This window comes from Coregonus lavaretus (genome assembly GCF_964263955.1).
Source record: "Coregonus lavaretus genome assembly, chromosome: 26".
NCBI lineage: Eukaryota > Metazoa > Chordata > Actinopteri > Salmoniformes > Salmonidae > Coregonus > Coregonus lavaretus.
The window spans coordinates 24,302,592-24,327,200 of NC_140013.1; the positions used below are offsets into that span (position 1 = coordinate 24,302,592).

General features: G+C 44.3%; 2 protein-coding genes across 3 annotated transcripts; both read left to right on the plus strand.

Annotated features, from left to right (window-relative positions):
- Window positions 1-805: 805 nt before the first annotated feature.
- Window positions 806-19,947, plus strand: LOC311101642 (protein Smaug homolog 2-like). Of its 2 annotated transcripts, none has more exons than XM_084142780.1 (13): window positions 806-1,412; window positions 7,136-7,614; window positions 7,838-8,317; window positions 9,732-9,962; window positions 10,377-10,507; window positions 10,813-10,899; window positions 11,169-11,448; window positions 13,161-13,246; window positions 14,383-14,498; window positions 14,683-14,884; window positions 15,535-15,661; window positions 16,068-16,151; window positions 16,373-19,947. In XM_084142780.1, the coding sequence occupies exons 2-13, from the start codon at window positions 7,419-7,421 to the stop codon at window positions 16,399-16,401; spliced, it is 2,049 nt and encodes a 682-aa protein (XP_083998906.1). In that variant the 5' UTR covers window positions 806-1,412; window positions 7,136-7,418; the 3' UTR covers window positions 16,402-19,947. The 2 variants fall into 2 exon arrangements, with proteins under 2 accessions (XP_083998906.1, XP_083998907.1); XM_084142781.1 differs by having other exon boundaries at window positions 812-1,412; window positions 10,377-10,486.
- Window positions 19,948-20,354: 407 nt separating this feature from the next.
- On the plus strand, window positions 20,355-24,159 carry LOC311101643 (suppressor of cytokine signaling 5-like). The gene is made up of 2 exons (XM_084142782.1): window positions 20,355-20,434; window positions 22,107-24,159. The coding sequence occupies exon 2, from the start codon at window positions 22,261-22,263 to the stop codon at window positions 23,914-23,916; it is 1,656 nt and encodes a 551-aa protein (XP_083998908.1). The 5' UTR covers window positions 20,355-20,434; window positions 22,107-22,260; the 3' UTR covers window positions 23,917-24,159.
- The last annotated feature ends 450 nt before the right edge of the window (window positions 24,160-24,609 follow it).

Sequence of the window (24,609 nt, forward strand, 5' to 3'; positions counted from 1 at the left end):
CAAGATAAAATAACAAAGTGATATTCTCTTTTCACATTTGTTTAATGGGTGCAGTCAGAGAAAGCTGAGCATTCTTTGATATTGTGATTAATTCTACATATGAGTGTGTTTAGCCTTTATTTCAAGAAACAACAAATTTGCCAAGTCACTGTCTGTGTCCTCTGTAATTTCTATCTTCATTCATCAAACGTTAATCTAACTGATTAAATGCAATCAAGCCAAATATGTTTGTTTGTTTGAGACTAAGGAGTTGAACTTCAATGAACAGAGTGCTTTGTTTGACAGCAGCTATGCATCATATCAAAGTGGAAGAGGCAAAGCGAGAGGGATAACTGGTCCCAAAATCTGTCTTCTCCTGCAGGTGGCGTTTTTGTATGGAGGTCATGAGTGTCGAATTTGGGCAACAAAAAATTGCATGGCTTATTTGCTACGTGTGGCTTATTTGATCAAATATAAGTTCGGTAATGCTTAGGTTGTTACGAGTGTACTAATATAAGTAGGACACGTGATATCCCGGCAATTTTGAGAAACACCACTTTATATCGGAGTTGTGCCTGTTGTTCACACGTGTGTATGCCCTCTCATTGGCTAGAATGGTCCCATCTGATCTTGCCTCCTCCCGACTGCCTTCCATTTTTTCCCATTGTTAGAGCGGCCACTTGAGTATCTGGTCAATATAATGGATACTCTGTGATCATATCGATCAACTTCAGTTTAGTAGTGGTGTGGGCGTTTGCGTTTCATCCACTAGGTGGGGCACTTTTCTCTTTGTTTACCCCGCCCAAACGCCATTACGTTGGTCCCCGACGTTGCGTCAACTCTGAATCGAAGTAGGCTAGCTAGATTTAGCGAAGCGTACTTTCCATATTTCTCTGTGTTCAAATAAACATTTTGTACATAGCTAGACTCTTTTAAATGTTATCTTTGAAATAATCAGATAATCATTATTTTCAAAGCAGTCAACGACAACTGTTGGATCGAAATCTTCGTCTCATTCAGCGTTTATAAATGAAGCAAATAGCCCATTGCTAGCGATTTAGCGGCTACGTTAGATAGCTTAATCGGGTAGGAAGCTAACTAGCTAACAAGTGACAATTCACAAATAAGGTAAACAAACCAACCGCTAGAAGTTGAAGGGTGGGATGTGGGTATAATGTATGTAACCTGATGTGTTTTTTGCTAAATGGACCATGGAGGACCTTTGCAACGCGAGGACTGTGATGTCGTTTAACGACATGAAAAATAGAGAGACATTCCAACAGCAACGTCGCTACTGAATCCCTCATCTATTTACACGGTGAAGGCCTGGTGTTAGTTTTAACTAGCTAACTAACTGCCCCTAGCCCATCAAATCCACCCTGTGCAGTAGACTGCAACAGCCGTGCCCTGGAAACGTCGCCGTTGTCACACAGGTTTGTTTTTACATTTTCGGACTAGCTAACTTAGCTAACTACATGTATGACGTTTTACATTTCACATTTTAGTCATTTAGCAGACGCTCTTATCCAGAGCGACTTACAGTTAGTGAATGCATACATTTTCATACTGGTCCCCCGTGGGAATCGAACCCACAACCCTGGCGTTGCAAACGCCATGCTGTACCAACTGTGCTACACGGGACTATATGACCTGGTCAAACGTAGCTAGCAAGCTAACTTACCATAGGTAAGGCTGCGAGTTAACGTTAGCTAGCTGTGATAGTTCACGTTAAATGTAAAAAAAAAAAAAAAAAGGGACCCTCTTTTGTTTCACATAGTTACTGGCAAACTATCTAACGTAGTTGATTAGCCATATAGGTAGGCACTTGGTTCTGGACTGGTGTCTTATGCTAACGTTAGCTAGCTAGGTAGCCTAGTTAGAATATCCCCCCCCCCCCCCCCAGCTAGCTACTATTAATACAGCCCCTCCTAGCCAGAACTTAGCTACTAACGTAACGTTCTGTTTTTAAAAACTTGGACAAATATCTATAGGTTGCTGGCTGGTCTCGGACCGTGTATTATTCTGTACGTAAATCCGAGACACTCCATTTAGTATGATATGTCACGTTTAGTATGGTATTCATTAATTTGTGGATGTCCAAAACCTATTTCGTATGATATGTTACGAATTTGAAAAAACTTACAATGTTACGAATTCTGGCTAGGTGGCTAACGGTTAAGGTTAAGTGTAGGAGTTAAGTTAAGGATCAAATCAAAGTGTATTGGTCACATACACATATTTAGCAGATGTTATTGCGGGTGTAGCGAAATGCTTGTGTTCCTAGCTCCAACAGTACAGTAGTATGTTAAGGAAAGTTTTAGCTAACATGCTAAGTAGTTACAAAGTAGCTAAAAAGTAGTAATTAGTTGAAAAGTTGCGAATTAGTTAAAGTTGTCCATGATGAGATTCGAACTCGCAACGTTGTCGTTATATGCCCGCCACGACCAACCACCCTACTTTCGTTTTTACTTTAAGTAACCATTTGTCTTATGTAACCATACCAAATGTAACATATTATACTAGTTTGAGTGCCCCGGATTGACATGTAGTATGTTATGTCTAGCCTATGAGACCAGGCTGGTTCTATTTATGTAAAGGAAACATAGCTACATAACATCAAGGTCTCTGTACAAGTTATATACCCACCACTCAGGTGGTCATTGCGATACTGGGAGGGTTGGATGACCGTTTCAGATTTGATTGATCATGCCATGGCCTATTGGCAACCTGTGAAGCCATTACTTTACCCTGTAACAAGCTGTATTGCAAGTCATCACATAGTATTTATTGTTCTAATAATACATGACAGCCATGTAGATTGCATGGAGATAACGTGGTCCTCTGTAGCTCAGCTGGTAGAGCACGGCGCTTGTAACGCCAAGGTAGTGGGTTCGATCCCCGGGACCACCCATACACAAAAATGTATGCACGCATGACTGTAAGTCGCTTTGGATAAAAGCGTCTGCTAAATGGCATATTATTATTATTATTATTAGTCTTTGTTTTTCGCTTCAAGTCAAACACACTCATGCATTGACTGGGCAGCTAGGCCTAGATGTTGGCTTTATCAAACTTTCACAGATGTTGGCTGAATGGTCAATAGAAATGTGCATGCATTCTGCATGGAAGTTCTCTACCGTAAACTGTGTTGATGCTGAAGTGATGATGCTGGCAATAATGTGCTCTACTTTCACTGCATCATGAAGCTGATTATCCTGCATTATGATTAGCTGGCCTAAATAAAGAATATGCATTAGCGTGTTGTACAGAGACTATCTTTACTCTGGCAATTCCACGGTAACCGAGTTATACTAGCTAGGTTTCCATCCAATTGGCGACAGTTTCATGCAAATATTCTAAAATGAGCACAAAAACTATATGCACATTTTACCGGAAGTGTTTCAATCAAATTGACTTGTTGCAGATTATAGGCTGTGCGTGATGTGGTAGTGCACATAAAAATACCTTTTGCAGTGACATTTTCATGTAAGGAATCAAAAATACAAGATATATATGGGTTTCCATCGTATTTTCAACTGTACTGGGCCATGCGCGTTGTTGGCTAGAGCACACGTATAGCCTACATCAGGGATGGGCAACTGGCGCGCATGGCCCACTGTTTGTAGGCCCGCGCATGGCCCACTGTTTGTAGGCCCGAAGACTAATTTAAAGAAATAAAAAGAAAAAAAATGTAGTTAGTCAGTCGGGGTCTCAACTTACTGTTGAGAGAATAATCGAATACACAAGGTGCAATTTCGAAATTTGGTTGTGCATCAGCAGTCACTCAATTAGCCTGCCCATGTCAGCTAAATGTTTTTAGATTTGTAAGTTAGTCTAGCGGCCAGCTATCTAAACTTGTAGTAAGCATTGTCGAAATACAGACCGGGGTGGGGCCCATTATTTATCATATTAAAAACTGCAAACATTTGCCTCCACCGTATGGCAAAATGTGTGGAATTGCAGTGAATTAGCTGTAAAACTGCTAATTTTTCTCTCTAGCCCTATGGCAAAATAAGTAGAATTGCATTAAATGAGTTATACAATTGCAAAATCTTCTCTCTGCCCCATGGCAAAATGTGTAGAATTGAAGCAAACTTGCTTTAAAATGGCAACATTTTCTCTATGCCCCATGGCAAAATGTACAGAATTGCAGGAAATGAAGTTACATTTTGCGTTTTTTTTAATCTTCGCTGTCACGAGGGGCGGCAATTTTTTTTGCTCGCAATGTGGGATGTGGGTATGCAGACCCACGAGCCACTGGGGCCCCTCATGACGAGTTCTGTTTTTTGTGGCCCCCACCCCCATCAAAGTTGCCCATCCCTGGCCTAAATGATGAGATTAATATTATGGACAAAAGAGCAAGATCATTTGTATTTGTCAAACTGCAGCCAAGCACAGATTATCATGTCACCTGAATAAGACCCTATATTTATTGGAAAGGAGCATCAAGCTCATCACTTTGCACTTTCACCACCCTGTGAAGTTCCTCATAATTTATTTAATTTGTAGCCTAATAAACTGCATGCTTTCCCGACGAGTCATACTGGGACGACCACACGTCATTGCTTGACTCCAAATAAACCTCTTATATATCAATGTTTGAGCATAAAAGTGTTTCCACCAACATTTCTTGCATAATTAATTGTACTGACACAACAATATCCCACCTTGTCTAGTGTATTTTGTTTTGTTGACATTTGGAAAGATTACCGAAAAATGTAATGTTTGCATCGGGCCTGTCATGACATTTTTTATCCAACATTTACTTTATTCGCATAAAAAGGTTGGATGGAAACCTGATTAGTGAGACTCAGATTGTTCACTTTGAAATGTATGTCAAACAAAAACCAATGATTGCAAAGTTAAAACAAACCATACAACTCTATGCACAAGGACTTTGAACAATTTGCACTTAACATTTTACAAAAACACATTTACTTCAAGAACAGTGCATCTGCAAAGTTTGGTAACAGAATGGCTGTTTGTGCCGTCATTCTGTTCTTCAAATAAATGTTTTTGTAAAATGTTCAGTGGAAATTGTTCAAAGTAGTTATTGTACATAGAGCTGTATGGTTTGTTTAACTTTGCAATCATTGGTTTTTGTTTGACATACATTTCAAAGTGAACAATCTGAGTCTCAGTAGCTAGGTTTCCATCCAATTTGTGACCGGTTTTCATGCGAATATGATAAAATCTCATTACAAAATATGCAAATTTTCCCGCCAGAGGTTTGTTTCCATCAAAACGGATTGGTGGATAAAAGGCTGTGCATGATGACGTAGTGCACATAAACACTTTTGCGCTAAAATTCTCATGTACTGAATAAAAAACATATATTTAATTATTTCAATGGTTTATTTTAAGTAATTTTTTTTAGAAGTTTGTCACACAAGCAAACTGTTACTATAAATGGCAAACTTGCCCAATCTTGTTTCCGTGCATGTTCTCTAGACAACAGTTTGCTGATAAATTGAACAGGTTAGGTTATATGATGAGATGGATATGAGCAAGATCATTCTAATTTGTTAATTGGCAGCTAAGCACCGATCATCATTTTACAGCATACAAATGAAGACCCTCAATATTATTTGGAAAGGTGCATCAAGCTCACCACCGTGCACTTTCACCACCCTGTTAAGTTCATTAAAGTTCAATATCTGTAGCCTAATAAACTGCATGCTATTTCAAGTAGAAGTGGGAGGACCACACAACATAGCATCGCGTGACTGCAAATGTACCTTGACAGGATGGTTGTTCAATCAAGAATTGCGCAATAAATCGTTTCCACCGCATTTTGTCACATCATTTTATTTTACCTTTATTTAACTAGGCAAGTCAGTTAAGAACAAATTCTTATTTACAATGACGGCCTACACCGGCCAAACCCGGACGACGCTGGGCCAATTGTGCGCCGCCCTATGGGACTCCCAATCACGGCCAGTTGTGATACAGCCTGGAATCGAACCAGGGGGTCTGTAGTGACGCCTCAAGCACTGAGATGCAGTGCCTTAGACCGCTACGCCACTCGGGAGCCCATACATTTTACTGACACAGAACGATCCCACCATGTCGAACGAACATTGTCTGTTGACATTTCTGAAACTGGATGGAAATGTGGTTAGTGTCAGATTTCATGATTGGCCCCTGTAAGTTTGTGTTTGTCTCACATGATAGTTATTATCTTGGAGCCACAGTATATTGAAATAACCACAAAAAATGTGTTTGTAGATGGCCCTCACTCAAGCCTGTGGTCTGTGGCAGTCATGCCACCATGTTGATATTGGTTAGTTCAATTTATTGCATGAACAGCATTTCTGGTATTGGGATTTCATTGTCAAGTGATCATGATCAGGGTTCGGTACAAGCATCAAATTCCTAGTTAAATTATACTAAACAAAAATATAAACGCAACATGCAACAATTTCAACGATTTTACTGAGTTAAAGTTCATATGAGGAAATCAGTCAATTGAAATAATTTCATTAGGCCCTAATCTATGGATTTCACATGACTGGGAATACAGATATACCTTTAAAAAAATCTTGTCATGGTATTTTTGATCATTATGTTTGTTGTCCATAGCTAATGCCAGCCCATACCATAACCCCACCGCCACCATGGGGCACTCTGTTCATAACGTTGATATCAGCAAACCGCTCGCCCACACGACGCCATACACGTGGTCTGCGGTTGTGAGGCCGGTTGTACGTACTGCCACATTCTCTAAAACGACGTTGGAGGCGGCTTATGGTAGAGAAATTAACATTCAATTCTCTGGAAACAGCTCTGGTGGACATTCCTGCAGTCCGCATGCCAATTGCACACTCCCTCAAAACATGAGACATCTGTGGCGTTGTGTGTGCACATTTTAGTGGTCTTTTTATTGTTCCCAGCACAAGGTGCACCTGTGTAATGATCATGCTGTTTAATCAGCTTCTTGATATGCCACACCTGTCCTTGACAAAGGAGAAATGCTCACTAGCAGGAATGTAAACAATTTTCTGCAACAAATTTGAGAGAGATACGCTTTTTGTGAGTGGAAAATTCCTGGGATCTTTTCAGCTCATGAAATATTGGACCAACACTTTACACGTTGCGTTTATATTTTTGTTCAGTGTATCTTATGTACTTTTCCCTTCCCTGTTGATTTGTTAAGATTTGGATGATGCTGACACTGATGCACCTGAGAGAGAATCCTCCTTCTGTCTAAGACACAACCAGCTGGATTTAACACGCCCCCTCCCAGCCCTCCCCTCAGCACCCCCATCTCCTGCACGTGAACCATGTGAGGGCCCCTCGCTCCACTTTGAGGGGATCCCAGGACTGTTGTGTAAAAGCAGCCGCTGAGCGGGGCCAGAGTGAACCTGAGTGTGAGCAACAGTCTTCCCCCGAACCCCCCACCCACATATTCCCGCCCCCCTTGCTGTTGGGAACGCGCCATGATGTTCCGAGACCAGGTGGGCATCCTGACGGACTGGTTCAAGGGCTGGAACGAGTGTGAGCAGACGGTGGCGCTGTTGTCCCTGCTGAAGAGAGCATCTCGTACCCAGGCCCGCTTCCTGCACATCTGCCTGGAGCACTGGCTGGCAGACTGCACTGAGATCCACATCCTGGAGGCTGAGGCCAACAATGCAGGTAGCTAATGACTGCAGATTTCTGAAGGACACATTTGAAACCCTATTGGATTAGCCATGTTGCATTACCGGTACACACTATCTTACGGTGTAAAAACCATGTAACAGATAGACCTACAAGTAAAAAAAAAAGGTTAAATAAAGATTTTTCTGTTGTTTTTTTAACTGTAAAAATGTATTTTACTTGTAAATAACTGTCCCTCCTCTGTCCCTCACCTCTCCAGACATTGTGAGCCAGTGGCACCAGGAGCCCATGGAGAAGGCGGTGTCCCTGCTGCTCTCCCACCTGCCCCTGCTGCAGCCCCGCAACAGCGAGGCCAAGTGTGAGTACATGAAGCTGCTGCAGAAGGTGCTGAGTCACACCATCGAGAGCAGCCTGTTTGTGGAGGAGAGCAGACAGCTGCTGTCCTACGCCCTCATCCACCCGGCCACCACCCTGGACGACCGCACCTCGCTGGCCATGTGGCTCAACCACCTGGAGGAGCACCTGTCCAGCGGCTACCCAGCACCCTCCTCCCGGCCCCCCTCCGGCCCCTACCACCCCCGCCAGGGCTCAGACGAGTGGCCGGGCTCCGCAGAGGGCCTGGACCCTGGCCATGGCTGGCTGGACAAGCCCCCCTCCTCCAGCTCCTCCCCTGCAGGGCAGAACGGACACACGTCTTTCCAGGGTGGGATGCCCTCGCCCATCAACAGCAACAACGCAGGTCAGTATGGAACGCCGTTTGGGTCTTTGCGTGTCAAAAAATATACACGTCAAATAGTGTTATATAAACTTGTTGACCAATCAGGACCTGAATATGAATAATTTAACAGGTTCATAAAAAAATTTACGTAGTTATTACACATTGATTACACTATCACTCGTATTTAATATGTCACAATGATTCACCGATACGTACGCTACGATGCCTCGCGCACCTGCTGCAGCACGAGCGCAGACACATCCCCAAGCTCTGGACAGTGCTGGTCATAAAAACAGCTAGCTGGCTGATGGATGCAAACAATGTTCTTCCCCAAAAACATAGAAAAACGACACAATCTGTTTCAGTAGCTATAGTTACCTAGCTAACTATCTAGCTAGGTGTCATCATCTAAAAGACCCCTAATTTATAAGACAGTTCTTATTTGATTAATGGTGGTCGGACCCACCTATGTGAAGCTAGCCACAATAAGGATAAGCCACAATAGTGGAATTTGCAGTTCGCCTTCAAAATAAAACTCTGTCATTGACAGTGATGCAAATGAATACAAATAGTGGAATTATGCCAGAATTGAATAGATCATGCTAAACGAGGTTGGAATGTTGTTATATAAATTCAACAGAAGACAATCATTTGTTAATTTGACAAAAATCGGTTGAAATCACACTGGATGTATTAGACTTTAGAATTGCATTGGGGGCATACTTATTTCACTGTACAGCCTTACCTATGGATTGTGTATCAATGACATGGGTTATCAGTCTACTCAGTGGCACCCAGAGAACATTAGCGTCGTAGCTCTTATTGCGGGAATCTGAAACCACTGAATTGAGCCACATTTATTGTACCAGTCAACCTACTATGTGTATTGAACACTATTCCAGAGGAAAAACTATATAACATGGATGTTTTGGAGTCTGATAACTGCGGAGGACGTTGGGGAAAAAAGCACTTGGGTACTGAATCGACTGATACCCCATTTCATTGATCCCCAATCCTTAGGTAAGGCTGTACAGTGCAATTTGATTGTCAGTACCTACAATAGGCTGACTGGGGAGGTGATTTCCCACAGTCTCAAGTCCCTGATAAGAGCTACGACGCTAATATTAGCGTTAACTCTTCACAGTTGTGTTCTGTGGGTGTCACAGAGTAGACTGATACTCCATTTCAATGCTCCACATTACAACACTCCAACCTTGTTTAACATTATCTAGTCTAAATATGGCATGAGTCCACCAATTGATACAATACAACCTTTTCTTCATGTGGTTATGTAATCATGCTCAACTATTTAGTCTGTGATCTTCGTAATGATTGTCACATCTAAAGAGTCTCTCTGTATAGGCCTAGCCTTCATTAAAGGGATGGTTTACTGTGATTATCTCTAACATTCTGACCCTCCTGTGTCCCCTGCCAGGCATGGGTCAGATGGGCCAGCCCAGTCCTCTGAAGAGGTCCTCGTCCCTAATCCCCTCCAATTCACAGGTCTGTGGCTCAGATTGGCTGAGCCAGGACGACCTGGGGGGGCGACAGGCCTTTGACCACGCGCCCCTGTCCCCCCAGAGTAGTGTGGCATCCTCAGGCAGCGAGCAGACTGAGGACCAGGGCTCCAGAAACACCTTCCAGGAAGACGGCAGTGGCATGAAAGGTCAGGAGGTCAACCATAATACGCCAGGGGTCAGGGGTTCAAAGCCAACAACAGGCCAGGGGCGGGCACATTGTTGTTGGTATTTCACTCTGGGAAAAGCCATGACATGCCAACGGCTACTGCACTTGGTAATGGTTGAATTGCCTTTTCAGTGGGATGCCATTTTTTTGTCTCCCCTCATGTTTCACTTTGTTTGTTTGTGCTCCAGATGTCCATGAGAAATAAGTAGGACAGCGTTCTCCAACGAATAGATCTGAAGTGTTTATTTTGACATGCACTGCACAGATGCGTCAAGCATTCCACAGCAGAATCTATTGTTCGTTAGAGTTCTATCCTTCTCGTTGTTCAGTGACTAGAGTTACAAGGACTCCGCAGGAGTAGAATAACAACTTATGAGCATACTTTCTGTTTCAGATGTGCCCATGTGGCTGAAGAGCCTCCGTCTTCATAAGTACGCAGCACTTTTCTCCCACATGACTTATGAGGAGATGATGATTCTGACAGAGCACCACCTGGAGTCACAGGTTTGTCATCGTTTGTCACAGGTTGGTCAGCTTCTCTCGTTAGTCCTCTCTTTCTTTCCCCTGCCCTCCTCATCACTGCTGAATAGATACGGCCCGCTTTTTGTCCAGCATAGAGATACCTCAATGAGCCATGAAATTAAGCATCGCTGCACCCTACAGTTATACACAGCCTCCCCGCACAGATAAAAGATGCCGTCTTGGCTTTGCTTCATAGCTTTAATGAAACAGATGGTGATCAGGAGTGTTATTTAGTAACTGGATATCTGGATGTCCGTGTTGCTGTGAGCAATGATTCCTCCTTTTGTTAACTCTTCGTCTTCTTCCAGAATGTGACCAAAGGTGCGCGGCACAAGATAGCCCTGAGTGTCCAGAAGCTACGAGAGAGGCCAAGCGTTCTCAAGTCTTTAGAGAAGGTAAATCACATGCTGTCACCACTATTTTAAAAGCATTTCAGATGCATTTTTATCTGATAATAGCCATGCTGTTCTGAACAACTTAACTGTTAGTTTCCATTTGGATCCCTGTGGCTTAGATGGAGAAATCCAATTAAATGTGAATGAACATATCCACTATAATAATCACCAATATTTCAATTAAAAGTTGATCAGCAAGTTCTATGCAATTTCCTGTCACACTTCAAGACAGCTTTGCTAATAAGATAATGCTATGATTGATCCAACAGGATATATTGGAGGGGGGCAACCTGCGTAACGCCCTACAGGAGCTACAGCAGGTTATCATCACCCCCATCAAGGTCTACAGCTACAGCCCTCCCAGTGTTTCCCACAGGGACATGGACAGGAGTGGATCCCCCTCAGAACACTCCAACCCTGGGGAGGACAAGGACCTGGCCCAGGAGGGCTTCCAGCCCCACAACCCCCCTCCCTGCGACGGAGAGTCCTCAGTCACACCCATCTCAGACGGCGACATTGCTGGCCAGTTCACGCGTGTCATGGGTAAAGGTAAGAGAGGACAAGGCTTTTACAGGGCTGTGTACATGTACAGTGCATTCGGAACGTATTCAGACCCCTTGACTTTTTCCACATTTTGTTACGTTACAGCCTTTAATCTACACACAATACCCCGTAATGACAAAGCGAAAACAGGTTTTTATACATTTTGGCAAATTTATAAAAAATAAAAAACAGAAATACCTTATTTACATAAGTATTCAGACCCTTTGCTATGAGACTCGAAATTGAGCTCAGGTGCATCCTGTTTCCATTGATCATCCTTGAGATGTTTCTACAACTTGATTGGAGTCCACCTGTGGTAAATGCTATTGATTGTACATGATTTGGAAAGGCACACACCTGTCTATATAAGGTCCCAAAGTTGACAGTGCATGTCAGAGCAAAAACCAAGCCATGAGGTCGAAGGAATTGTCCGTAGAGCTCTGAGACAGGATTGTGTCAAGGCACAGATCTGGGGAAGGGTACCAAAAGATGTCTGCAGCATTGAAGGTCCCCAAGAACACAGTGGCCTCCATCATTCTTAAATGGAAGAAGTTTGGAACCACCAAGACTCTTCCTAGAGCTGGCCGCCCGACCAAACTAAGCAATCGGGGGAGAAGGGTCTTGGTCAGGGAGGTGACCAAGAACCCAATGGTCACTCTGACAGAGCTCCAGAGTTCCGTTGTGGAGATGGGAGAACCTTCCAGAAGGACAACCATCTCTGCAGCACTCCACCAATCAGGCCGTTATGGTAGAGTGGCCAGAAGGATGCCACTCCTCAGTAAAAGGCACATGACAGCCCGCTTGGAGTTTGCCAAAAGACACCTAAAGGACTGACCATGAGAAACAAGATTCTCTGGTCTGATTAAACCAAGATTTAACTAATTGGCCTGCATGCCAAACGTCACCTCTGGAGGAAACCTGGCACCATCCCTATGGTGAAGCATGGTGGTGGCAGCATCATGTTGTGGCAATGTTCAGCGGCAGAGACTGGGAGACTAGTCAGGATCGAGGGAAAGATGAACGGAGCAAAGTACAGAGAGATCCTTGATGAAAACCTGCTCCAGAGCACTCAGGACCGCAGACTGGGGCGAAGGTTCACCTTCCAACAGGACACTCAACCCTAAGCACACAGCCAAGACAACACAGGAGTTGCTTCGGGACAAGTCTCTGAATGTCCTTGAGTGGCCCAGCCAGAGCCCGGACTTGAACCCGATCTAACATCTCTGGAGAGACCTGAAAATAGCTGTGTAGCGACGCTCCCCATCCAACCTGACAGAGCTTGAGAGGATCTGTAGAGAAGAATGGGAGAAACTCCCCAAATACAGGTGTGGCGAACTTGTAGCGTTATACCCAGGAAGACTCGAGGCTGTAATCGCTGCCAAAGTAAAGGGTCTGAATACTTCACAGGGGAGTTTCTTCATAAATTTGCTCTAATTTCTTGACGTGTTTTTGATTTGTCATTATGGGGTATTGTGTGTCGATTGATAAGAAAAAAAACTATAATTAATTTTGGAATAAGGCTATAACGTAACAAAATGTGGAAAAAGTCAAGGGTCTGAATACTTGCCGAATGCACTGTATATATTGCATTTGGACAATTGTTGCACTTGTTTGTTGTGGATGTGAGATGTGTGCTGGTGTGTTTTGTTTGGAATGAGTTTTGGAGGGCGTGTTGGTGTTGTGTAGCATTGTGTGAACCTCCTGTCCATGTGTTGCAGTGTGCACTCAGCTACTGGTGTCACGGCCGGACGAGGAGAATATCAGCTGTTACCTGCAGCTCATTGAGAAATGTCTGACACATGAGGTGAGACCGCGCAAAACCACATCTATAAAATAAATACATGTAATATTTTTCACATACAGCTAGCTGGTGGTTTAAAATGTGACAAGGCTGCAAACCATGTGTAAGAACACGTAATGCTCCTCTCAATGGTATGTTGCACAGAGAACTTTCACTGCACTAACAAAGTAATGGAATGTATTTTTACTCTTCTGCTGTGTGCTCTCTCTCGCTCACCCTCTCTTTTACCTCTCTCTCTCTCTCGCTCTCTCTCTCGCTCACCCTCTCACTCTGTCTCTCTCTCTCTACCGCTCACTCTCTCTCTTTTACCTCTCTCTCTCGTTTACCTCCCCTCGCTCTCTCTCTCGCTCACCCTCTCTATATCACTCTCTCTACCGCTCACTCTCTTTTACCTCTCTCTCTCGTTTACCTCCCCTCGCTCTCTCTCTCGCTCACCCTCTCTATATCACTCTCTCTGTCTCTCTACCGCTCACTCTCTTTTACCTCTCTCTCTCGTTTACCTCCCCTCGCTCTCGCTCTCTCTCTCGCTCACCCTCTCTATATCACTCTCTCTGTCTCTCTACCGCTCACTCTCTTTTACCTCTCTCTCTCGTTTACCTCCCCTCGCTCTCTCTCTCGCTCACCCTCTCTCTATCACGCTCTCTGTCTCTCTCTCTACTGCTCACTCTCTCTTTTGCCTCTCTCTCGTTTACCTCCCCTCGCTCGCTCTCCCTCTATCACTCTCTCTGTCTCTCTCTACCGCTCACTCTCTCTCTTTTACCTCTCTCTCGTTTACCTCCCCTCGCTCTCTCTCGCTCACGCTCTCTGTCTCTCTCTACCGCTCACTCTCTTTTGTACCTCTCTCTCTCTCTCATTTACCTCCCCTCGCTCACCCTCTCTCTATCACTCTGTCTATCTCTACCGCTCGCTCTCTTTTACCTCTCTCTCAATTACCTCCCCTCGCTCTCTCTTTCTCGCTCACCCTCTCTCTATCACTCTCTCTCAACCGCTCACTCTCTCTTACCTCTCTCACTCTTTTACCTCTCTCTCACCCTCTATCACTCTCTCTCTCTGTCTGTCTCTCCTACCATCTTCTCTTATGTCTCTCTCTCTCTCTCTCTCTCTCTCTCTCTCTCTCTCTCTCTCTCTCTCTCTGTCAGGCTTTCACAGAGACTCAGAGGAAGAGGCTGGTCTCCTGGAAGCAGCAGGTTCTCAAGCTGCTCCGCCTGTTCCCAAGGAAAGCCATGCTGGACATGCCTGTGTACCGACAGAAAGGGTAAGACAACTGAACCTCTCTTCTCCTTTTGACCTATCACTCTCCGGTCATGGCAGCTGAGTTTTAGTGCCATGTTCTCTCTGCAACTTTAGTATGCAGTTTGTCCAGGTTCTCTCTCTCTCTCTCCTCCACCTGGATTCCCCGCAGGGCTCTGTCTGATAATTGTTCTCTCTGCCTCCTCTAGCTGGGCGTATGGTTCCAACTCCCTCCCCACAGCAGGCTCTGTGAGTGCTGGGGGTCTAGCACGTAGGGGGCAGAGGGCATTCCAGATGCCCCCTCGTGGCCTCCCTGCCGGGCGCATGGGTCTTCTGAGTCCAGGTGGCATCGGGGTTGCCTCCCCACGCCACACCCTCACCAGCCCCACACTGCAAGGCCAGGGCAGACAGGTCAGTCATAGGATGGGATCATATGTCAGATAGTCTGGGGACATGGAATACACCCACTGAAGTTGACTTATAGAAACGTCAGATTCATTCACAAGAAATTATTTTCTAAGAAGTCTTTGTTATTACATTTACATTTTAGTCATTTAGCAGACGCTCTTATCCAGAGTGACTTAGTTAGAGTGCATACATTATTTTTTTTATTTTTCATACTTCCCCGTGGGAATCGAACCCACAACCCTGGCGTTGCAAACGCCATGCTCTACCAACTGAGCTACATCCCTGCCGGCCATTCCCTCCCCTACCCTGGACGACGCTGGGCCAATTGTGCGCCGCCCCATGGGTCTATTGAGGGTTGCAGCTAGTTAGCCAACATTAGATTTGACATTCTATTGATCTACACGTTATTATACCCACAGAGTGATGAACTGTCCTTAGACAACATTTGTTTTGACAGATTAACAAGTGCAACCACAAAAAGTGCAGACAGTTTAATCAATGCAATACCCAGGGCAACATTTTGATATGCATTGGTTCATTATCATAGCTGGAATAGTCTCTTTGTAATCATTGTGCTGGGAAGACTAACACGGTGTAGAACATATAGGATGAGTGTCATGTTTGTGATGAGAGATGTTCTGTTGTCCCTGTAGAACCTGTGGTTTGCCAACCCTGGGGGCAGCAACAGCATGCCAAGCCAGAGTCGCAGCTCTGTGCAACGGACCCACTCACTCCCTGTCCACACCTCCCCGCAAACCATGCTCCTGTTCCAGCAGCAAGGTAGGATCCTAGCACCCCCTTCCCCCAAACATTACCCAAACAATTTCTAAACATTATATACACTGTCTTAAACATACCAGCCACACCTTGCTCCAATCTCTATTCACACTGTCTTTTTACACATACCATCCATGTCTCACTACAACCTCCATTCACATTTCCTTTTATATCCCAGCGACATCTCTTTCCAAACCCAATCATACATGGTCTTTACGCATCTCACCCACATAGCCTTCTAAACCCAATTTTACACCGGCTTACGCATCCCACCCACATCGCCCTACAAACCGCATTCACACTGCTCCATATCTAATGCATCTGTCAGTTTTTAAAGTGTGATTTATGGTCCAGATATAGTACACACACAAGTGGAATAACTGAGTGACCTGTGTCTCGTCTCTCCCAGAATGCCATGTTCCAGGTGCAGACCTGGAGATCAACCCCACGCTGGAGTCACTGTGCCTCAGTATGACAGAGCATGCCTTAGGGGGTGAGTTAAAACACGCGCCTTACACTCCCACATCCAACTTCTTGGAAGTGTTATGACACTGATATTTAAAACCACAGTTAGGTTAACTGGAATTTTCTGATGTTATTGAATAGTTTAAGTTGGATTAGGTAGAGTGAAATAAAGTTACAATATGAAATCAAAAGGAAATAATATTATTTTTGTGTTAAATATTAATTTCTTCCCAATCCTCCTTCCTGTAGATGGAATGGATCGAACATCAACAATTTGAAAATAAAAGCAGTGAAAAGAAGAAACCAAACCGACACTTCACTTCAACTGAGGCCTGTTCAGTTCCTCTTGCCCAGCACAAAAATATATGCTTAAAAAACAAGGCGAAATGGTCACTACAAAACGACAACTAACTGTATATGTTCTCTGATATTTTTCTACTTTATAATACTTAACTAAGTTTATTATAAATGGAATACAGATTACTATTATATTACAGGAGGGAGAAGAGGTTACTTGTGCAACCTGCTCAATGTCTTCTGCAGGACTGTGACATTAAAACGAGCAGATTGAGGCTCAGATTGTTGAGCTTTGAGAGGGAAATGGAGGATTGGTGCTGTCTTAAGGGGGTTCTACCTTACATGTTTCTCCTCTTTTCCTCCCAGAAAAAAAAAAACACGCAGAGCCACACCTCTCACCCCCAGATACTGTACTGTACGGCCAGGGTCTTCCGGCAAGGAGTAAGGCACTTGGCCTCCCACACACTCTGTGGAATTGGGCACTAGAACAGCAATTAATCACACATGCGAACAGCCTGTAGCGCGGTTCTGATCCTTAAACACAACTCCAGCTGTCTACACAACCACCCTACCCTGCTACAGCCAGAGCTTGTTAGGCCCTATACGTAGAGACACCCAGCACCCTGGCTCATTCCCCTCACGTACCCAACATGGGTATTACTGGCTCTGACACCTCCCCACCTCTACTAGGCCAAAGAGAAGGGCTCTGTGTGAATACTTATGTTAGAATGATGTTTGGAGTGGCCAATGCGACAGTAGACATGGTAATTGTGAAAAGAGTGGCGGTTTGAATATACAAAAACAATGGCGGTTTGAAGGTAACGTGCCGGCTGGAACTTGTCTGCATTGATATTTTGTGCCCTACTACAAAAATGATGATGAATCTCATTTGCAAGTTAAGTGCTGAGGAAAACCCCACAGGGTTGAATAAGGGCTGATGAGGTTTGTTCTATGTGGGGGCTGAGTGAGAAATTGCATTTGTAAAGAAAATGAAAAAACTATTCCAAGAGGGGAGCTGTTGGTGCATCTGTTTTTAAGTAGTTACCTCACTATGTTATGCTGGGTGAGGAAGCTTTATGAATTCCACTTCTACCCTGATGTCCCATTATGATTGGCTCTGAAAAATGCAAAGGAAGCGCCATCTCTGCCACTCAGAATGAACCAGTACCCACCTCCTCACCCTGCCCTCTCCTCAACATGGCCAGTGTAGAGATTTGATGAATCATACTTTTTAAGTAGCCAGAATAGATTCGACCCTACGCTTACTTACAGTTTAAGATTACAGTTTAAGACACCGCGGAGACGACGTGAGCTATGGCTTGGAAAATGTACCTCAATCCAGGGATGAGAAATGCGTTGTACTCTGAATTGGCCCATTATCCCAACTGTTACATCTACAAGATTCAACGACTGCTAGTTTTTAAGTAAACTGCTGTTTTCGTCCTCATGCTAGCTAACAGTAGCCACAACAGCCATTATGGACTGGCATGTCGCGTTGAACAGCAAAGGAGCTGATTGGCTGACACTGCCATTCCAAAATGGCTGCTGTGACTTCTGCTACCTACCATGAGGACGAAAAGGGCAGTTTTCCTGGACAAACTAGCAGTCGTTCAATATTCTCGGTGTAACAGTTGGGATAATGGGACAATTCGGAGTACAACGCATTTCTCATCCCTGGATTGAGGTACGTTTTCCGAGCCACATCTCACGCCAGCTCCGCTATGTCTTAATCTAAACAGGAAGCCTGTCCGACCCCAGTGCAACTGTAAGAAAGCGTAGGGTGGAATCTATTCTGGCTAACTTTTTAAGGTGCTTGAAGTATGTCCTGTTTGGGTCACTTTATGTGTTCCAATTGTAAAACCCTAACATTTATTTTGTGGTATCAGTGTTGAATCAGAAACTCTTATACAACCTCTGTCTCTGAATGTGGCAGAGCGGAGGTGCATGTATGTATATCGTCTTAATGTTTGGATCACCTTTTGGTTGCATCACGAGGCAGGGATATCCATTCGTATTTTATTTCTGCAGAGCCATCGCTGGTCTATTTGTTTAGTAAACATGGTTATTTACGAGCATGACTTTTCCACTTATTTTTTTTTTACTACTCTCCCTTCATATTAATAACATCATTTTTTTCTAGAATTGCATGTTTTCCCCCACACTAATTGAACAATTGTTGTAGATATTGAGAGAGGGCGGTGTTGCACAGTCACAGTAGTGCTCAATGTCTACAAATCCTCCAGAGAGCAGAGATGATGGGACTGGAGTTCAATGTTGATACCTCCTAATAGCACTCTTTACCTCCCTCTGGGAGTGCCCATTTCATGTTCTGTGATGGGGTCTGAAAATAAGACTGTTGGCACTTCAGTGCTCATTAATATACTGTCTCTTCAATATGTAAGGCCTAAAGCACGTAGATAAGCCTTCTAACACATGAGCTAGCTGGGTAGAGAATGACCGATGCCTTTTACCCCCTCAGTTGCTTATCTACTTGCTGTAATCATGATTCTCACTAGACTAGATACTGTCTAGTGAGTGAGACCTGTATGAGGGTATGTTGTGTACCCTCTGCTCTGTGCTCCTGAAGTTTTTGAGTGACAAGAGAAGACTGATATTACCTGGCCTTATGTGTTTGAACTGTCAGATGCCGCAGGCTGATAGACTGTTGATGTCACCTGAAATGCACAGCGACAGCTTCCTCTCTATCTCTGATTGGCTATTGAGCCGGAGTAGTGTCCTAGTCATGGTTTTCCTCTGAGCTGGCTCTTGGAAAGATCTGACTTTATGAATACATTAAATTCATGCTCACAAAGAGAGTCGAATGGTTTCAAAAATGTTCACAAATTTCAGATTCAGATAGGCAACCAATGATCTCAATCTAAGCTATTAAACTGATAATACATTGATACTAGCATGACATGTAATATGGCTCCGGTTGTAATTTCTCTCAAAACATACAATGGCAGAGGTAGCCAGTCCACATGTAGAAAAGGCTTAGTTCTTTAGGCCAGGCTAAATTGAGTCTGCACATGGCAGTTGTTTAGGATGCAGAGGGGGATGAAATGGCCAATCTGAGCCATAATATATGTGAGTGTGAGTCTAGCCTAACACTAACAACGGGCCAAGGAACATGTTTACCCCCATGTTTACATTTTAGTGAAATGGGTTAGAAAGTGCACTTCATGAGTCTGGCTTTATTTTCACATGCCAAGCAGAATTATGAGGTACATAGCCAGCCTGTCATACATGAGATACCTTCTCCCAAGTGGTCTGTCAGATTTGGTCAATGTCCCTGCCTGGCATAATAAATTAGCAGTATGTTGTAGGCATTTGTTTTCATCTCTGTCTTGTACAACTTATATTTAATTAGAATGACTCCCCAAACATTTTTTCTAATGTTTTATGAATGAACGTTTTGCATCCCATGCTTACACACTCTATTTTTTTACTGTCACACATTGTTTGAATAATCTGAACTACAGCATTGATCAGATAGACAGTCCAAATAAAAGAGTTTCATTTTTTTGCTACGTGACTCATGTTTGTGGTATCATCAGGGTTTCATTTTATTCACAGTATTGAATATATATTATATAAGAAACGTTGCAACAGGTACATACAGCCCTATCATAGGTAATTCTGATGTATCATACCTATGAGTATGGATTACAAGTGTGTATGATGTTTTACATGTATTGGTGCCGTCAGTACATTCCATTCCAGTTCACTACATGCCCAGTCAGTCAGTCAACATCAGGAGACTCACTCAATCAATATTTACAAACTACAATATATCAACTGCCTGTACATTCAGACATTTTGTCTGGATCATACACTGATCCATTTTCAGTACGTTTGCTTTGAAATGTCCGTTTTTATTGATTACGTTGAGTTACTGTGTGGGCTTTTATCTTGAAAAATAGTTTTACTTCCGGGTTGTGAACATTTCCTTTTCCTGGTTTTACTAGCTAGCTTTTGGAGAGAGCAACAACGAATACTGTTTTTTTTTTTAAGGTAAGTAAATTGATCTGATCAAAATGATATCACATTTGCATTACAGTATAACAGTACGGGCAAATAAGGAGAACCTTCACGAACATTCCTGTCGAATATTTGTGAGTGACAACCTTTTTTTCCCCTGGATGTTGCCTTCTGCGTTAGCTCAACTAGCAGACTTGCTTCCGTTGTTATTATTAACTATTTTAGTTCGTTTTTACCACATGTTAGTTGGTCTTTAGCACATTATCAGAGTGATTTTGTTATGAAACAAATGTTCGATATTGTTTGAGGTTTGAGTAAGCAAACGCATCTTGCTAAAGAAAATAGTGATGCCTGAGATGTTTCAGAAGATGTTAGGCTAATGCTACATAGCCATTTAACGTTAGCTAGCTAACATTAACTGGCTAGCCAGGGTCACCGCTTCAATCGCATCCAGCTATAAAATAACGCTTGCGTCATCAAGGAAGAGAGTAAGTCCGTTATCTACTGGGGTTCTCAAACTTTTTGGAGCCAGGGACCCCTTTTGTGATAGCAAATTCATCAGGAACCCCCACATAATCAGAACACAACTCGAGTGAGAAAAATAGCATATAATGAGTTTTACATTTGATGGGGAACACAAGAAGTGTTGAGTTGAATTTTTTTATAAATGGTGAGAGTACTGTGGATACCAATATCCCTGTGAGCCTCCCAGGCCCATGTTACCCAGTGTTAAGAACATAAATTGTAGATTAAAGGAGCTATATGTAAACATTTTGCATTGTAATTCCAGGAAATGACCTTATACTATATCTACAGTAATAGTGGAATGATAGTGTTACACAATTTTTTTTCATTTTTTTTATTGGCCACACACACAATAGCATTCTAATGGTGCAGCCTTCATATTGGTCAACAAAAGACGGTGCAGCCTTCATATTGGTCAACAAAAGACGGCCCATCTCTTGTTAAATTGACTGGAGCCAGCAAATCTCTTATTGTCAAATTGGCTGGGGCTGAGTTTGATGCTTACCCTTTGCTGGCCCCAGTCAATTTGACAGCAAGATACTGTCAGTCTTTGGTTGACCAGTAAGGAGGCTGCACCATTATAATGCAATTTTGTGTGTACCAAATACATTATTTGGGGGAAAATATTGTGAAACTATCATTTCACTACTACTGTAGATATATTAAAGCAATTTTCTGAAATTACAAAGCAAAAAATATTACACCCTCTAAATTTATTCCACTGATCCCTTGGCCAAAATGTATTTAATCTGTGAGTAATAGTCATTTGAGATCTGGCCGTGGACCCCCTCTTAGAGAACCCCTGATCTACTAGATGGGTTATTGACAATGAATATAGTTTATTGACACTACCAACAGATAGTCTTTGCTGTCAGGTTGCAGCAAAAATACTTTTTCAATGTTTGAAAATAGTTGACATCATATTTTATGAATTTTATCCTAGTTTTGTTTATTGAATTTTACATCCCCTTATTCTTGTAGAGATCAGTTGACAAGTCTAGGGTGATTAAAAAATGGTGTTTTATAATCTTATGGTTTGTTATCCTCTATATAATGTGTTTTTTTTCTGGGATGCTTTAAAAAAATCTTGCATATAGGCCTTAGTCATATTTAATGTATATAATCGTTTGTCTCTAATTGCTGCAGCTAAGAGAAACTCTGTTTTTTGTTTCTCTTGTAGCCCCATGGGACATGTTATTGACAGCCTTTGGAAAGATTCTGAATGGGAGGGCTTGCTGCTGAGAACTGACTACAGCCACAAACCACCAGTCACATTTTCCCTGCAGCTGACCCCGACTGCAACTACCATTATTCCAGCCCATAATTAACCTGTCATGTCTCAACCGAAGGAGTCAGGTAATCGTGGGAAAGACAGAGAGCGGGGCGCCCGTCCCAAGGTGAGACAGAGCCGGTCTGAGGAGAGAAGAGATGCCGGCGGGGGGCAAAAAGGAGGAAGAGGAAAGAAGAAAGGCCAGACGTCCCATGAGCAAGCTGCGGAGCGGCCTGTCAGCGATGGTTTTGAGTATGGGGACCTGCTGAGTGGTCTGGAGCCCAGGGACCGCTGCTCCTCCTCTCCCCTGAAGGAGGGCAGGAGATGGCAGGGCCTGGAGGGGGTCACTTCACTCAGTCAGGACAGGGGGACAGCCAGGCTGGCACAGGGGACAGCTGAGCCACCAGCCAGTGAGGCTGAGGGCAGGGGGACAGGTGGCAGTCGCACACTCCGCCAAAAGATCCAGGATGCCATGGGGCAATGTTTCCCCATAATGACCAACACTCCATCATCGTCCAGTTCCACTCAGCAGGTCTTTATGCCACAAGCTGCTGCTGCCGGGGCTGCCTCCTCCTCGCGCCGCAAGATCCACCTTACTGAACTCATGCTGGATGACTGTCCCTTCGCTGCAGGCACCGAGCTGGCTCAGAAGTGGTACCTCATCAAGCAGCACACAGCCCCCATCTCCACACCTCCCGTAGTGGATACCTTGGTGGTCAGCACTAGTGCCTCTGCCTCAAACATGGCCGCCGTGGTGGAGGATGTGGATGACCGGTTGCGAGAGCGCAGGCGCATCAGCATCGAGCAAGGTGTGGAGCCGCCGCCCAACGCAGAGATCCACACGTTTGAGGTGACGGCCCAGATCAACCCTCTGTACAAGCTGGGGCCCAAACTGGCCCATGGTATGAATGAGCTGGCAGGGGACGACAGGGCTACCATTCACCAGCAACAGCAGCTGCTTCTCCAGAGGCAACAGCAGCACCAGCTCCTGCTGCAGAGCTGTCTGGACACTCTGGATGAGGTGGTGGCCGTGGCCGCCGCCTCTTCTGCCTCAGCATCTGCCTTGGTCCCTGTCTGTGAGGCTGCTTCTGTGCCTGACCCCGTGGTTGACCCTGAGGTCACAGCCAGCCTCCAGCCAACCAGAATTGTTGTCCCCCAGGCTGAGGGTCCCCCTACTCAGGATGGCTATCGAATCCACACCCAGATCGACTACATCCACTGTCTGGTGCCTGACCTGCTGCAGATCACTAACCTACCCTGCTACTGGGGTGTGATGGACCGCTATGAGGCCGAGACTCTGCTGGAGGGCAAGCCAGAGGGCACCTTCCTCCTCCGCGACTCAGCCCAGGAAGACTACCTCTTCTCCGTCAGCTTCCGCCGCTACGGCCGCTCGCTGCACGCCCGCATCGAGCAGTGGAACCACAACTTCAGCTTCGACGTGCACGACCCCAGTGTGTTCCACGCGCCCACCGTCACAGGCCTGCTGGAGCACTACAAGGACCCCAACTCCTGCATGTTCTTCGAGCCTCTGCTGTCCAACCCCATTCACCGCACCCAGCCCTTCAGCCTGCAGCACGTGTGCAGGGCGGTGATCAGCAGCCGCACCACCTACGACGGCATCAACGTGCTGCCCATCCCCTACACCCTGAAGAAACACCTGAAGGAGTACCATTACAAGCAGAGGGTGAGGGTACGGAGGATGGACACCTGGTGGGAATAACAAAGACCTTCTGGTGGAAGTGTACCACAACTAGGCTACTAACTTAACACTATGGAGGCAGGCCTCACTCAGTGGACAACCAGTTGACTCATTCCATTTTCTTCCATTTGTCTTTATTAACATATACAGTGAAGGGAAAAAGTATTTGATCCCCTGCTGATTTTGTATGTTTGCCCACTGACAAAGAAATGATCAGTCTATAATTTTAATGGTAGGCTTATTTGAACAGTGAGAGACAGAATAACAACAAAAAAATCCAGAAAAACGCATGTAAAAAATGTTATATATTGATTTGCATTTTAATGAGGGAAATAAGTATTTGACCCCTCTGCAAAACATGACTTAGTACTTGGTGGCAAAACCCTTGTTGGCAATCACAGAGGTCAGACGTTTCTTGTAGTTGGCCACCAGGTTTGCACACATCTCAGGAGGGATTTTGTCCCACTCGTTTGGCAACTTGAACCTTCAGCTCCCTCCACATATTTTCTATGGGATTAAGGTCTGGAGACTGGCTAGGCCACTCCAGGACCTTAATGTGCTTCTTCTTGAGCCACTCCTTTGTTGCCTTGGCTGTGTGTTTTGGGTCATTGTCATGCTGGAATACCCATCCACAACCCATTTTCAATGAGGTTCTCACCCAAGATTTGACGGTACATGGCCCCGTCCATCGTCCCTTTGATGCGGTGAAGTTGT

Excerpts from the sequence above, each read along its gene's own strand:
- LOC311101642 (XM_084142780.1), top strand. The coding sequence starts at position 7,419 with ATGATGTTCCGAGACCAGGTGGGCATCCTGACGGACTGGTTCAAGGGC. Across the intron at positions 8,318-9,731 it reads CATCAACAGCAACAACGCAG|GCATGGGTCAGATGGGCCAG; the intron begins GTCAGTATGGAA and ends GTCCCCTGCCAG. Across the intron at positions 16,152-16,372 it reads GACAGAGCATGCCTTAGGGG|ATGGAATGGATCGAACATCA; the intron begins GTGAGTTAAAAC and ends TCCTTCCTGTAG.
- LOC311101643 (XM_084142782.1), top strand. The coding sequence starts at position 22,261 with ATGTCTCAACCGAAGGAGTCAGGTAATCGTGGGAAAGACAGAGAGCGG.